Source organism: Pongo pygmaeus, chromosome 9 (genome assembly GCF_028885625.2).
Source record: "Pongo pygmaeus isolate AG05252 chromosome 9, NHGRI_mPonPyg2-v2.0_pri, whole genome shotgun sequence".
NCBI lineage: Eukaryota > Metazoa > Chordata > Mammalia > Primates > Hominidae > Pongo > Pongo pygmaeus.
The window spans coordinates 101,472,739-101,486,016 of NC_072382.2; the positions used below are offsets into that span (position 1 = coordinate 101,472,739).

The 13,278-nt window shown below is 33.4% G+C and overlaps 1 protein-coding gene across 1 annotated transcript in view; it reads left to right on the forward strand.

Annotated features, from left to right (window-relative positions):
* CNTN5 (contactin 5) overlaps window positions 1-13,278 on the forward strand; it is an 807,282-nt gene that overhangs the window by 389,381 nt on the left and 404,623 nt on the right. The window contains exon 6 of the mRNA XM_063671374.1: window positions 12,135-12,338. Within this exon, the coding sequence (XP_063527444.1) occupies window positions 12,135-12,338 (204 nt within the window). The remainder of the gene's footprint in view (window positions 1-12,134; window positions 12,339-13,278) is intronic.

The window sequence follows — 13,278 nt, forward strand, 5'->3', positions numbered from 1 at the left end:
GAGCCAAATTATGAGTGAACTCCCATTCATAATTGCTACAAAGAGAATACATACCTAGGAATACAACTTACAAGGGACATGAAGGGACCTCTTCAAGAGCTACAAACTACTGCTCAAGGGAATAAGAGAGGACACAAATAAATGGAAATAATGTGATTCTTAAAACCTTCTTTGAGGCAGTAGTACTTGTACTTGGATTGTGTCCAAGCATGCATCTGGGCAGAGGAAATGGGAGTGCATTCTAGTCTAGGGAAATAACACGATGCAAGACATGAATTTGAGAATCACCCCATGTAAAATGAAGCATTGATGATAGTGAAGAGTGGGTAATAGTATCAGATGGTTAAGAAAGAGATAGGTACAGGTATGACAGCAAACCAGACTACGTTAGATTTTAAATTCCATGACAAAGAGTTCCACATCAGAGGGCCGTTTAAGGTCTATTAGTAGGCATGTGACATATGTAAAGAGTAAAACTACTCCTAAACTGCAATTTGATATGAGATTGGAATACTGCAGAGCAACATATACTGTAAAATTTACAGATATTTTAGTTCTGCATAATGGATAATTTTTGCATGGTAAATTGGAACAAGAATAGAATATGGGTGTATGACTGTCCTGCAAAGTCAAATGCCTCTTTTATGTATATATGTAGTTTTAGGTAAGAGGCTATGTTTTATGAAGTTTTTTTAGAATGACTGCTAGGATGATTCTGCATAGAAGGTAAACATAGCAAAAAATAAAACCTCTGTGTGTGTGTGTGTGTGTGTGTGTGTGTGTGTATAGGCTAGAATTTTCAATAATAATGACATTTGAGCACTTACTATATACCTGAAATAATGATGTTAACACTTTTTTTTCTGAAATTTCCCACAAAATCCTATGAGCTAGTTGTTGTTACCATTTCATAGACGAAGAAACAGAACCGAAGAAGCCATATAAACAAGCTCAAGACTGTACAGCTGCTAGGTGATGGTGCAAATATTCAAGCATGTTTTTGCATTGGTATAAAGGCATCATTTTCCATGGTGCCACATTACCTTACACGCTCATTGAGTTGAGCCTCGTGTGTCTCAGTTCTTCCCCAGAGGTCTCAGCTGGAATGCAAATCTAGGCACTTAATACACATTTCATGTCACTCTACTATGATACAAATTGTGTTACTAACACCAGTGTTTAAGCTTTTTATTTTTTCACTACAAAGAAGGCATAAGTAGAAGCATGAAAAATAATCTATTTTCTTACCCTGATCATTGTTTGACATAAAGTATCCAGATTTTTCTTGATTTCCAGTTTAACAGTTTGTGTGCAGTCACAATTTCTTTGGATGATCCCCACCAATCAGAATCTCTCAATCTCATCTTTAACAGTCATCTCCTAAATCAGTGTTTTGTGAATAAATTTATTCACCTAACAACTAGTTTGTATTATTGAAATTTTTGGTAATCCCTACAGATATATAGTTTTCCTGTTTCCACAACTACAATATTGTGTAATTCTCCTGGGTTCCAAGAAAATTATAGTATTTTTATTTAAGCTATAATAGTTTCTAGTCTTGAGATTTGGGAAAATATCACCGAGTCAATCACCAGAATTATTAATTAACCCACAAACTGGAGACAGAGGCTTAGTGGGAAAAATATATTACAGAGCCCATACTTGGGGAGAATACACAAAACAAATCTGAGTGATCAATACTCAACAAAGAAGTGTGAACACGTTTAGATTTTAAAAAGTCAATCTCTGCTGTATCTTGGAATTAGAAAAACTGATAAAGACTGACAGTATGGGAACTGACCAAGGGAAAGCCAGTTTAGAACACCAAAGCCTAGAAAACTACTGGGCAAAAAAGTAAGAGAAAGGGGAAAAATAACTTAGGGAGAATCAACAATTTATTATTCCATTAAAACCTTTCATCCATGTATCCATAGTATGTATATTACATATATCTCTGATAGAACATGAATGTTAGGTTCAAAACAATGGCCACTCAATTACTTTAAATATGACAATTTTTTCCAAGATATACTTTCTTTTTTATGTGTTCTTTAATTGTTTAAACCCCCTATTATTTAGTACTAGACCTTATTATTTTAAAGCTATGCAAATATCAAAATACATTTGCAAAAAAAAATTGTCTAGTAAGATATGATGATGTCTACTTTGCAAATATATTTTGATGATAATTTGATGAAACTACATCAATTTCAAGATTATGAAATTAATGTAGATATAAATGTAATTATAAAAATTAATATATAAGCATGATTTAACGTGATTATGAAAATGAGTATGTTTTTAATCATAAATATGATATAAACATTGTAAATGTGATTATAAGATACAAACAAAATTATAAAAAATATAAACATGATTATAAAAATTAAAAACTATGTGATTTTACAGAGAAACCCCTTGTAGAATAAGAAAGAAAATGCATTCTTAATAGTTTTTGTACTATTTATATTACTAGCATAATTTGTACCAACTTTTCTACTTTTGAAAAACAACTCAACTAAAAAAACCCCAGCCAAAACTTTCATGTTATGTGCATATGAATTAATAGTAATTTAAGATTTATTACAGTGATTACATATCAACAGAGATAAATATGTGTTTTATGGTTAGGGTTTTTTTTTTTTTTCTTTGAAACAGGTGAGCAATAGGGACAAACCCTTGATGCAGAAAATAAACCATTTCGGTGCCTGTTGATAAATAGACAGTTTCCACTATTTCTACATGGTGCATGGCAATGTGACAAATAAACTACCTTCATTAAAGATTTGCATGAAGGATTAATGAGCATTAGTTAAGCCATAAAAGCACAAAAAACATTTTTGAAAAATTACATTGAATATAAGAATAAGTTGAGGGGCAGACAATCTCGTTATAGTAATTTATCTTACCTGAAGATTCTCTGCTGCACCTACGTGATAAATGAGACCCAAAAGCAACTCAAGTTCCATATTTAACACAGAAAATTTAGGCAGTTCACAACTCTAGAGGGTTTTGTCCTCTGAGACTCACCTACCTATAAGGGGGATAATTTATAAAACTCTTATTTGTTTCTGTTAATATTTAGACTGCAATAAATCTTCACATTTTCACCATAAAATTTGCATAACATGAAATTAAAAGAAGTTAAGCATTTTTAAAAATTCATAGTGAAAAAATTTTGCGTCTTTTAAATACCTGCCTTATGAATTTTCTTTTTCTTTTAATTCATAGAGCTAAGTTAAAATTTAATTATTCTTGTTATGTATAAATGACAGTTATCCTTTGGATAAAAGGTAATATTTTACTAAGTAAAACACAGGCATATAAGAAAACTTTATTTTGCTAACCAAGGTCTTAATTTTCCTTCATTTGGAATATTGTCCAAGATTAAACCTTTCTACGCATCAAGCACTGCCATCTTGTGGACTGCCATTGATTCCGAAAAATACAGGCTAATTTAAAAATTATTATCTGTGCGACTTTTCATGGTAAAATATTTGGACAACTCTGTAAATCTTAATGTAAGTGGAGATGAGGAATAGTGTCCTTGTTTGTAACTGTGCAATAATGAAGCTTTTACATTTATGAACATCTGTATTTCAGGTACACCGTGCTGGTATTTTATAGTAAGTCTCTACCCAGCAGGCCACATCCTTACTGTTTTATATGGTTGAGACTTGCATGGCATTGTGACCATGGTTTAATTACAATGTGACTTAATGGTTAATAGAAATAATCACCAGCCTGCTTTTGTTCTGGTCTGGTGAGTGAAATCTACACACTGCTCTAATTAGTCACTATTTCAAACATCTAACTTTTATTTGCAAAATTACATCCCGTGCATACAAAACTCAATCTAGTAAACATTTGAAACCACTATTCACCATGTTTCCTTTTCTCTTTTCAAATAAAGATCAATGCTTTGTAATAATTCTTAAGTTATTGGCAACTCTATATCTCAGTTTTCTCATTTGTAAAATAAGGTCACCTATTCTTATGAGAATTAAATGAATTAATATACATAGAGCACACTGCCTGGCACATTCTAAGTGTGGTACACATTTACTAGATTGTATTGGTGCTCCATCCAGACGTTCTTCACCCGATGCGTGCACACATCCAGCAGCTGCTATGAAGATTGGCTGCTTCCTCTTCTCCAGAAAATTTGCCACACCTGGAAAATCGCGCGTCCTGCCCTCACTGCATTCCACCTGCCCCAGCTAGCAGCTTATAACTTACTGATACAGGGGAGAGGGTGCAAATAGTCTTTGCTGATACTCTTTGCCTTCTTTTGCGTCACTTACCAATGCTGCAGTGAAAGTTGTGTTTGAGAACCCCAAGTGGGATTAGCCTTAAGCTAATCTCCAACAGGGAACACATCCTTGGTTAGCTTTATTTTTTTCTCCCTCATCTTACCTTGCTTCTCTTAGTTTTTCCTCCTGGAAAAATGTGGTCAAATCATATTTGAGAGTCCCCTTCACTGACTCTATTTCTGTAAACCCAATGTAAGACAGTAAGTATTTACTTCTGTTATTGTTGTTATGCCCTCTGGTGTCCTGATTTAATGAAGGATAAATGCTGAGATTACTTTTGTCATGTCCAAAGTTGAACCAAGTCCATGGAAGGACTCCACAGCCATTCAGTAGTTCTCCATATATATATATTTTTTAAGCTAACATTTTCACAAATTTGATAAGCACATTAAGGTCATAGTCCCTGGCAAGATTCTGGGGCACAAATAGACTGTTGTTGATTAGGGAAGGGATTTGTGGGCTTTATCAGTGAATTATGGGAAACCTGGAGTGAATGCTTTTTAATGCTAAGTTTAGAACCTAGGTTGAGTTCGTGCCACTGACTCTTGCACACTGTTGAGTAAATGCTGGCCCTAGACCTGCTAAGAGCTTACAGTTCAATACAACATAATTTAAAAACCCCTTAGCAAAGCAAGAAATTTAGGCTGCCTTTTGAAAAGGGTTAGCAATGACCTTTATATCTAGACACAGGGCTCCCGGGATAAAAATGTCTTCCACACTGTGAAGTATTCCACAGAGAAAATAAAAATAGCTGCTGTCACCCAGTTCATGTAATCACTTGACCTCTAGAACTTGGAATTCACTAGCTCAGACCTGCTTAAGTTGTGGATCATGAGATGATGCCAGTTTAGTTCTGTTCTTATTATACGTATTATTTTGTTTATCTTATGTTTTTCTAAAGGTGTTTTGAATTACATGTGCATAAAATATTTTCCTGTCTTGGTGACATAATTATGAAGAACTCTGCTTCTTTCGACTTTAGGTAACAAACATAACGAAAATACTTTTCTCCAAAGCATAAAAAAGAGAAAATTATTACTTTGTTTTGTTCAACCAAGATAACTAAAATTTAATGTAATAATACAGCCTACTTTGTTTTAAAGTAATTTCATTTTTCAAACATATGACAAGTATTCTCTTTTGCATTCTTCACAACATCTTTAAAAATATCTTGATTCTGAGGCTGGGCACAGTGGCTAACGCCTGTAAACCCAGCATTTTGGAAGGCCAAGGCGGGTGGATCATGAGGTCAGGAGATCGAGACCATCCTGGCTAACACAGTGAAACCCCATCTCTACTAAAAATACAAAAAAAAATTAGCCGGGTGTGGTGGTGGGCTCCTGTAGTCCCAGCTACTCAGGAGGCTGAGGCAGGAGAATGGCGTGAACCTGGTAGGCAGAGCTTGCAGTGAGCCAAGATTGCGCCACTGCACTCCAGCCTGGGTGACAGAGTGAGACTCCGTCTCAAGTAAAAAAATAAAAATAAAAAATCTTGATTCTTTCTCTTGGTACTAACCAAGAGTCAGACAGCTTTATTCTATTGTAACTCTCAGGATCTTTGTCTCTGGTTGTGTTTTTATAGATGAAACTTTTGACACTTGGAAATTAAATCAAATTGCACGAGGTACAAGATGAATTTGTATTCTACAATTTGTGCTTTATGCTAGATAGTTTATCCTGAGCCAGTAGCACCCCTTATTGAGCAGTTTCTTCATGTTGAACACTCATTTAAGTGGCCTGTGTAATTCTCAGCATTACTACCATGTAGACATTATTGTCCCATTTTTTTGGATACTGAAACTAAAGTTTAGGAAAATTACAATAATTAAAGAAGATAAAATATAGGCTTAGAGTGAGAAGAGAAGTTTAAATTTTCCCTCTCACTCTAATCAGCTATAATTTTCCACTGGTTCCTTCACCTATTTGATCCTCAGACCTTTGATGTTGAAGATGATTAAAATAATAATAACTATATTTCTGTAGTACTAATTTTACATGAAATATTTTATTTAACCTTCCCTTTCTTCCATCAATTTTAGTTTACAGATGAGAAGATTAATGCTTGAGCAAAATTAAATAGCTTTCCTAAAGGTCGTGTAGTTGGTAGGTCATGCAGCCATCTTTGAATGCCTGGTCTCTGTGATTTTGAAGTGCATGGTTTTACTAACTCTCAGTGCTAACTTCTAATGTGTCTGTGTGTGATAGGGAAAGTGGGGGGCACAGACCAAGGGAAGAACTAGGTAAAAAAACATGAAAAGTGTGTGACTCACGGTAAACTCTTACACTAATTTTTTCCCAGCTGTATCTGATATTTTCATAATATCCTAAACTGTGCTTTGCATATTTCATTACTGCTTATTGATATCCCAGTTGCCTTGATCTCAGCTCCCACCCCAAATCTAGGAGCCAAAATGATTTTTCTATATGATCCATTAAATAATTTGAGCTGCCAATCAGCTTCCTCAACAAAATATTAATAAGCATGATCAAGCAGAGGCAAATAATTTGTCACCCATGAGGTTATTAACCTCTGATAGGGATTGGACTACCTAAAATTTAATATCCCTTACCTCTAAGATTTCATCTAACTTACCTAGTAGAATAAATCATGAAAATACTTCATAGTGCCTTTGTAAAAATGATCCTTTTCTCTTTTGCTCATTCACGTTACATTCCAGATTGTTAAAACTGTCTGTATTACTATAATAAATAGAGACTCAGTATCTCTATTTAGCCCAACGTCAAGCATCCTCTTTGACTCATATTCTCAAAGCCAGAACAAGCCAATTTAGATCTTAGAAAATTTATAATGAAGTTTAATATGTGAAAATAAATCCACTCCTGTTCTTAAAATTTAGAGAGGTTTATATAAATAGATTATAGATACACTTCTATCTCAACTATGCATTTATTCACCAAATATTTATAGATCAACTACACACCAAGTATCCTGCTGAGTTTTAAAGATACAATGGTGAAGAAGGTAAATTCAATCTCTGCTCTTCCGAGAGTAATTGACATGGCTAATAGTGACATTTTCTGTTTCAATCAAGGTACACATCAGCATTGTAAAAGGTATTTCCCACCAATTTCAGGTTGTCCTTCATGCTCAGTAGTAATGAATAATTAAGTGGATAATTCTCTACAATTTCTATCATAATGTAACTAATTCAGAAATCCGAAGTGGTAGAATTGGGTACAAATTTTCAAAAAAGAAAGTAATTGTAGTGACAATTTTTAAAACCCTATTTTTCTCCAGGAACTTACTAAGTTATCCTATTTAAGTATCTTCAGGTCAGTTAAGTCATCATGAAAGAGAGGAGATGAGTCATAATGGATGATGGAATTATGAAAATAAATAGGATTAAAAGACAATTTGTAAATATTAAAATGCTCCTGACATATACTCTACTAAGCAGCATCAGTAAAAATTAATACAAGCATACAGAAAATAAATAAATACAAAACTTGAACTATTTAAAAAATAAACCAAAAGTTATTTATTTTTTATTTTTTTGATTTGGGGTCTAACTCTATCATCCAGGCTGGAGCACGGTGGCACAGTCACAGCTTATGGTAACTTTGAACTCCTTGCCTCAAGCTATCCTCTCACCTCAGCCTCTCAAAGTGCGGAGATTACAGGCTTGGGCTGCTGTGCCTGGACAAAAGTTATGTTTTCATAATAACAAATTATAAATATGATTTTTTGGCAAATAAAATGTTAACTCTCATATTACAGAAATAACAAAAAAAATAGAGATTTTGGTAAATAAGGCCTGTTAACTGATAATCTTACCATAAGGTTGAGCATTTTATAAAAATAGAGAAGCTTCTGATTTTTAAGTTTTTCTTTCTGTACTTAAAGGGATAAAGAAAATAGGCTCCCTGGGAGAGTTGCATTATTAATTAAGTCATTGAATAACTCAGATGCTATATCCATTGTGTTCTTTCCAAATTCTTTGACCCAAATCTTCTGATGTGTACACACATTATTAGAAAGAAGAATGGTTATTTCCCAATATGTAGTTATATTAAAGAATGTTGAATCACTGTGATTACTCATTGAAATTGTTTTCAAAGACTTCAGAGAGTCCAGTATGCAGTTTCATTCCCCATTCTCACACTTTTCTTTTGTTAATGGCACCGCAGTTAAGAGAAATGAGCATCATTGTCCACATGTGTACTCCTGTTTTTATATATTCTGTAGATGTGGAAATACATCACTTAAATAATCATCTTATTAGTGGAGCAAAGAGAAGATCCTCTGTTTATTGACACTGAATCAGTTGCAGCAATTGCATAGAAAGTCTGCAATACTTGAATTCCTAAAATCTGGACATTCAATTAGGGCAGGAGACAGCTAACCTGGAAATGTTCTCACTACCAAAATTTAGAAATGATGACTGAAATAAAGCAAAGAAAATTCCAATATGTAGCTGATCTCACAAGAAAGAAAATGAAATCCTAAAGTATCAGAAACAAATAAGAACTAAGATCCAAAGCATAGTCTCTGGTGTTAACCCTGAGGAGATCTTGGAAGCTAGGTACATTTTTTATATGTTACAGAAGTAGACCCTAAAGTCTAAAAGCTAAAGGATGAATGATCATGCCAGGGCCAAGGACAAGTCCTTGGGTCTGCCTGAGAATGGAAGTTGAATAGCAGTGTCTGCCCAAGTCAGACTCCAGATGGAATGACTTGCTGGTTCAGAGTAGAAGACAAAAATTTTCCAATGAGAAACCAAAAGCCTATGCAGCACATGTATTTGTGGCCCAAATGTATATTACCACATAGTATCAAAAATATGCGATTGAAATTTAACATAAACATTGATCCTTTCGTTGCAATTGCTTTTGGTGTTTTAGTCACGAAGTCTTTTCCCATGCCTATGTCCTGGATGATATTGCCTAGATTTTCTTCTAGGGTTTTTATGGCTTTGGGTCTTACATTTAAGTCTTTAATCCATCTTGAGTTAATTTTTGTATAAGATGTAAGCAAGGGGTCCAGATTCAGCTTTCTGCATTTGGCTAGCCAGTTTTCCCAACACCATTTTGTATACCTGTGTAACAAACCTGCATGTTCTGCACATGTATCCCAGAACTTAAAGGATAATGATAAAAAAAGAAAGTAAACTACATAGAAAAATGGGGGAAAAAATTGATCCTAAGTAGGGTTCATGCAAAAGCGTTCTTGAGAAAGACTTTCATAATGTAGATGCACAGGATATCTCAAAGTGGTCATTGTCTGCTGAAACAGGGACTACTCACTGAAGAATCAGACCAAGAACTTCTAAAACATTTTAGTTGCTTTAGATAACCACACTATTAAAAAAAAAAAAAACCTTTAAAAATGGGAAAATCATAGTTGACCAACTAATCTCAATATCTTCTGAAATGAATGCTACTACTACTAAATTTTTACCACTTAATAGATTGGCATGCATTCAATTATTTTTAAGGGCCAGGTGCAGTTTGTATGGAAGAAAGTGGTATATGAAGCTAAAGGCTGTGGCACCAGAGCTAACTATACTATTTCCCTGAAATATTTTATAGTTCTCAGGTTACAATGTAATACTAAAAATAATTATAGATTTATAGATTTTTTTAATGATTACTTTGAAGGCAATATTAAATAAATGTGAATAGATAATGGAAAACCTTATAGGAGAAAGTAAACAGGAATATTAAAAGATGTTTAGCTCAGTCCAATATTTTCATTTTTGGCACTGGCAGAAAATCCACTGCAAACTCAGGTTGTCAACTCTTCTATTGTGTACTATTTCTACTTTTTATACTTCTTGGAATTATGAAATGCTTCGCTACATGAAACTGAAAACTTATTTGAAGAACTAAATAAGCATTTTTGAGTCCCCAAATACTTACCTGCCTGTAATATATGAGAAAACACCAATTTTGTGTGAATGTTTTTCTCCTATTCTAAAAATACGAAACATTAACTCAAGAAGTATCATCAGTATAACAGAAACAGTATTTTTAAATTTAATGAATGGTGTCCTGTAATTGTTAGTTGCTTTCTTTTCTCTGAAACTTTAATCTAAACCAAAAACTAAGAAAACCCTTATTTTATATTAGATTTTAGTAAAATAATAAAAAAATTTGATTTTAGTAAAATATCTAAAATAAATATATATTAAAAAATATATGACTTATGTGTGAATGACAAGTAACACTTCCATTATAGCAATTAAAGGGATTCACATTGTTAAATGTGAGAAAACCTTGAATTTAGAGTCTACTTGAGCTGTATAAGAACAAGGTGAAGTATTTCAATTATACTTTATGGAGTTCCTTCATTCCTTGGAGTAAAGTCATGTGGATATTTTAAATAAATTATTAATAAAATATTAAATGTACTGAAGGCTGCCAAATGGGTGACGGTAACTGTAAAAAATAGTTTTCTTTATAAAACAATTGTTAAAATATTTGAAAGTTTTGGATTTTGTATCTGTATATTGTAATTATGCATTAATGCAATATAACATTTCAAAATTCTCAGGCTTCTGCTAAGTATATAATTTCCTTTTTTTTTTTTTTTTTTTTTTTGAGACAGAGTCTTGCTCTGTTGCCCAGGCTGGAGTGCAGCGGCCTGACCTCGGCTCACTGCAAGCTCCCCCGCCTCAGTTCAAACCATTCTCCTGCCTCAGCCTCCCGAGTAGCTAGGACTACCAGGTGCCCACCACCACGCCTGGCTAATTTTTTTTTTTTTTTTAATTTTTAGTAGAGATGGGGTTTCACCGCGTTAGCCAGGATAGTCTCAATCTCCTGACCTTGTGATCCGCCCGCCTCGGCCTCCCATAGTGCCAGGAGTACGGGCGTGAGCCACTGCGTGCAGCCTATATAATTTCTTTTAATAATAAATATTAGTGAAATCTTGCTTAGAATCAATGTTCAACTCATCACTGAAATTTTTCTGTGGAAAACAGACCTGAAAATATTTAAGTATCCATTATTCTTTCAGACTTGTTTTATATCCTCTTTACTATTTTTCTTATATTTCAATGGTGCACGTAGAAGGAGCTCCTAACGTAATAATTTTTAGTTAGGCTGGGATGATAACAGAAATGTTACTTTTCATATTTTATGAATGAATATTATTCATTAAGTTCTTACGTACATTGTCTTGTTGGAAGCTTATGAAGTACGTAATATTATTCTAATTATATGAATTTAAAAAATGAACCTCAAAAAGTTTGTTAAATACTGGCTCAGTTTAAACCATCACTAAGTAGTGGAGTTGGAATTTAATGATACTGTCTCTGAAAGTCCCAATGAACTTAAACTTAATTTAGAAGTTAAACTAAGTTACAAAATGGGATGTGTGTAGAGAACATTTGGACAGAAGACATGTAGTTTGCCTTTCTTTGATAAGTTTAATTGCTTAAGTGTCCCTGTCTCACACCTTCCTTACAATAAGATCTGAATCTCTATTTTCTTATTCTACATTGTTTCATAGGTTTGGGTAAATTCTCTTCATTAAATTGATCTTTGAGAATGGAAAATTGTCTTTTACCTTTCTATTTTCAGTGTTATCATAGTTCTGAGTACCTAAAACATGTTCAATACACATTGGAATTGAAATAATAAATAAATGAGTCAAGGTCAGACATCCTAAGAAATATTTCAGATCTCACCTTAGTCATTAACAATAATCCTTTGAATATAAAATACTAAATTATATAGATACATGGATCAAATATGTATGACCTTGCAATATATCTAATGCTTTCTAAAGGCTTTGTTGTTTGAGCTTTGTCTGTTAATGAAAAAATCAGTCTTTCATTGACCAAATTTTGTGTATTTTCAGAGATCATCTATAGCTGGGTATTTAATGAGTTCCCTTCCTTTGTGGCGGAAGACAGCCGGCGGTTCATTTCCCAGGAGACAGGCAACCTTTATATTTCTAAAGTCCAAACATCAGATGTTGGCAGCTATATTTGTCTGGTGAAAAACACAGTGACGAATGCTAGAGTCCTTAGTCCTCCAACGCCACTCACTCTGCGTAATGATGGTAAGTTGCTTGGCCCATTAAAATGGTCAGCCAACTCTAATTTGGAAAATAAAGATGTACTAGTGTTTTTTTTTTAAGACTTGGAACTTACAAACAAAAAGGAATTTGCTATATTTTGAGACTACATTTTTAGGTCATGATTATGCATGCCTTAGAATAGAAGTTTTGACATAAGAAATTGATGATCCATGGTTGAGAAATATTCACAATAATGCTACTCTAATGCCAGAAAGGGAGAAAGAATATGAAAAAAGAACCATAATAAATACTCCACAGTTATGTCTTTTGCTCTTTAGTGCCTCTATATAGCGTATGTGTATGAATTGCAAGCATTTTATGGATTGACTTTTCATTACATTTTCATTTTAGCTGCCTTCAAATTGAATGTTCAGGTTTTAATACTTCATGGTATAGTTATAATTGTTATTATTACTTTTCCAATAATAGGAGCAGCTGGAACTGTAACTTTTAAGTGCAAATCAGGCAGACGTGATGATTCTATAATTATAGGTATTGCCATCTATCCAAAGTATCTTCAAATTTAAACACCTCATTTGTATTTATAGACATTTACAGTTCAGCATTGCATTAAAGAAGTCAAGTGCTATATTACCATTGATATATGGTGTGCAGTTTGCTCTGTCATGCAGTAAAAAAATCAATGAAGGCATTATTAAGAAGCATGAGAATCCTGATTGATTGTAAAACTTAAAAAATAATCTATTTAAGTGCTGTTTTTTCATATGTTAGGTTTTAGAATATATGCTGCTGGAACGTATGACCAGAGCTATATCACAAGATTTTTACTTACTACTTAGTTTATATAGACTTTGTTGTTTATGTGTGTGTGTGTGTATATATATGTGTTTATATGTATATATGTAAACATTTAAATATGTGTATTTATGTGAACAGTCTATGAAACTTCATAAACTGTGAA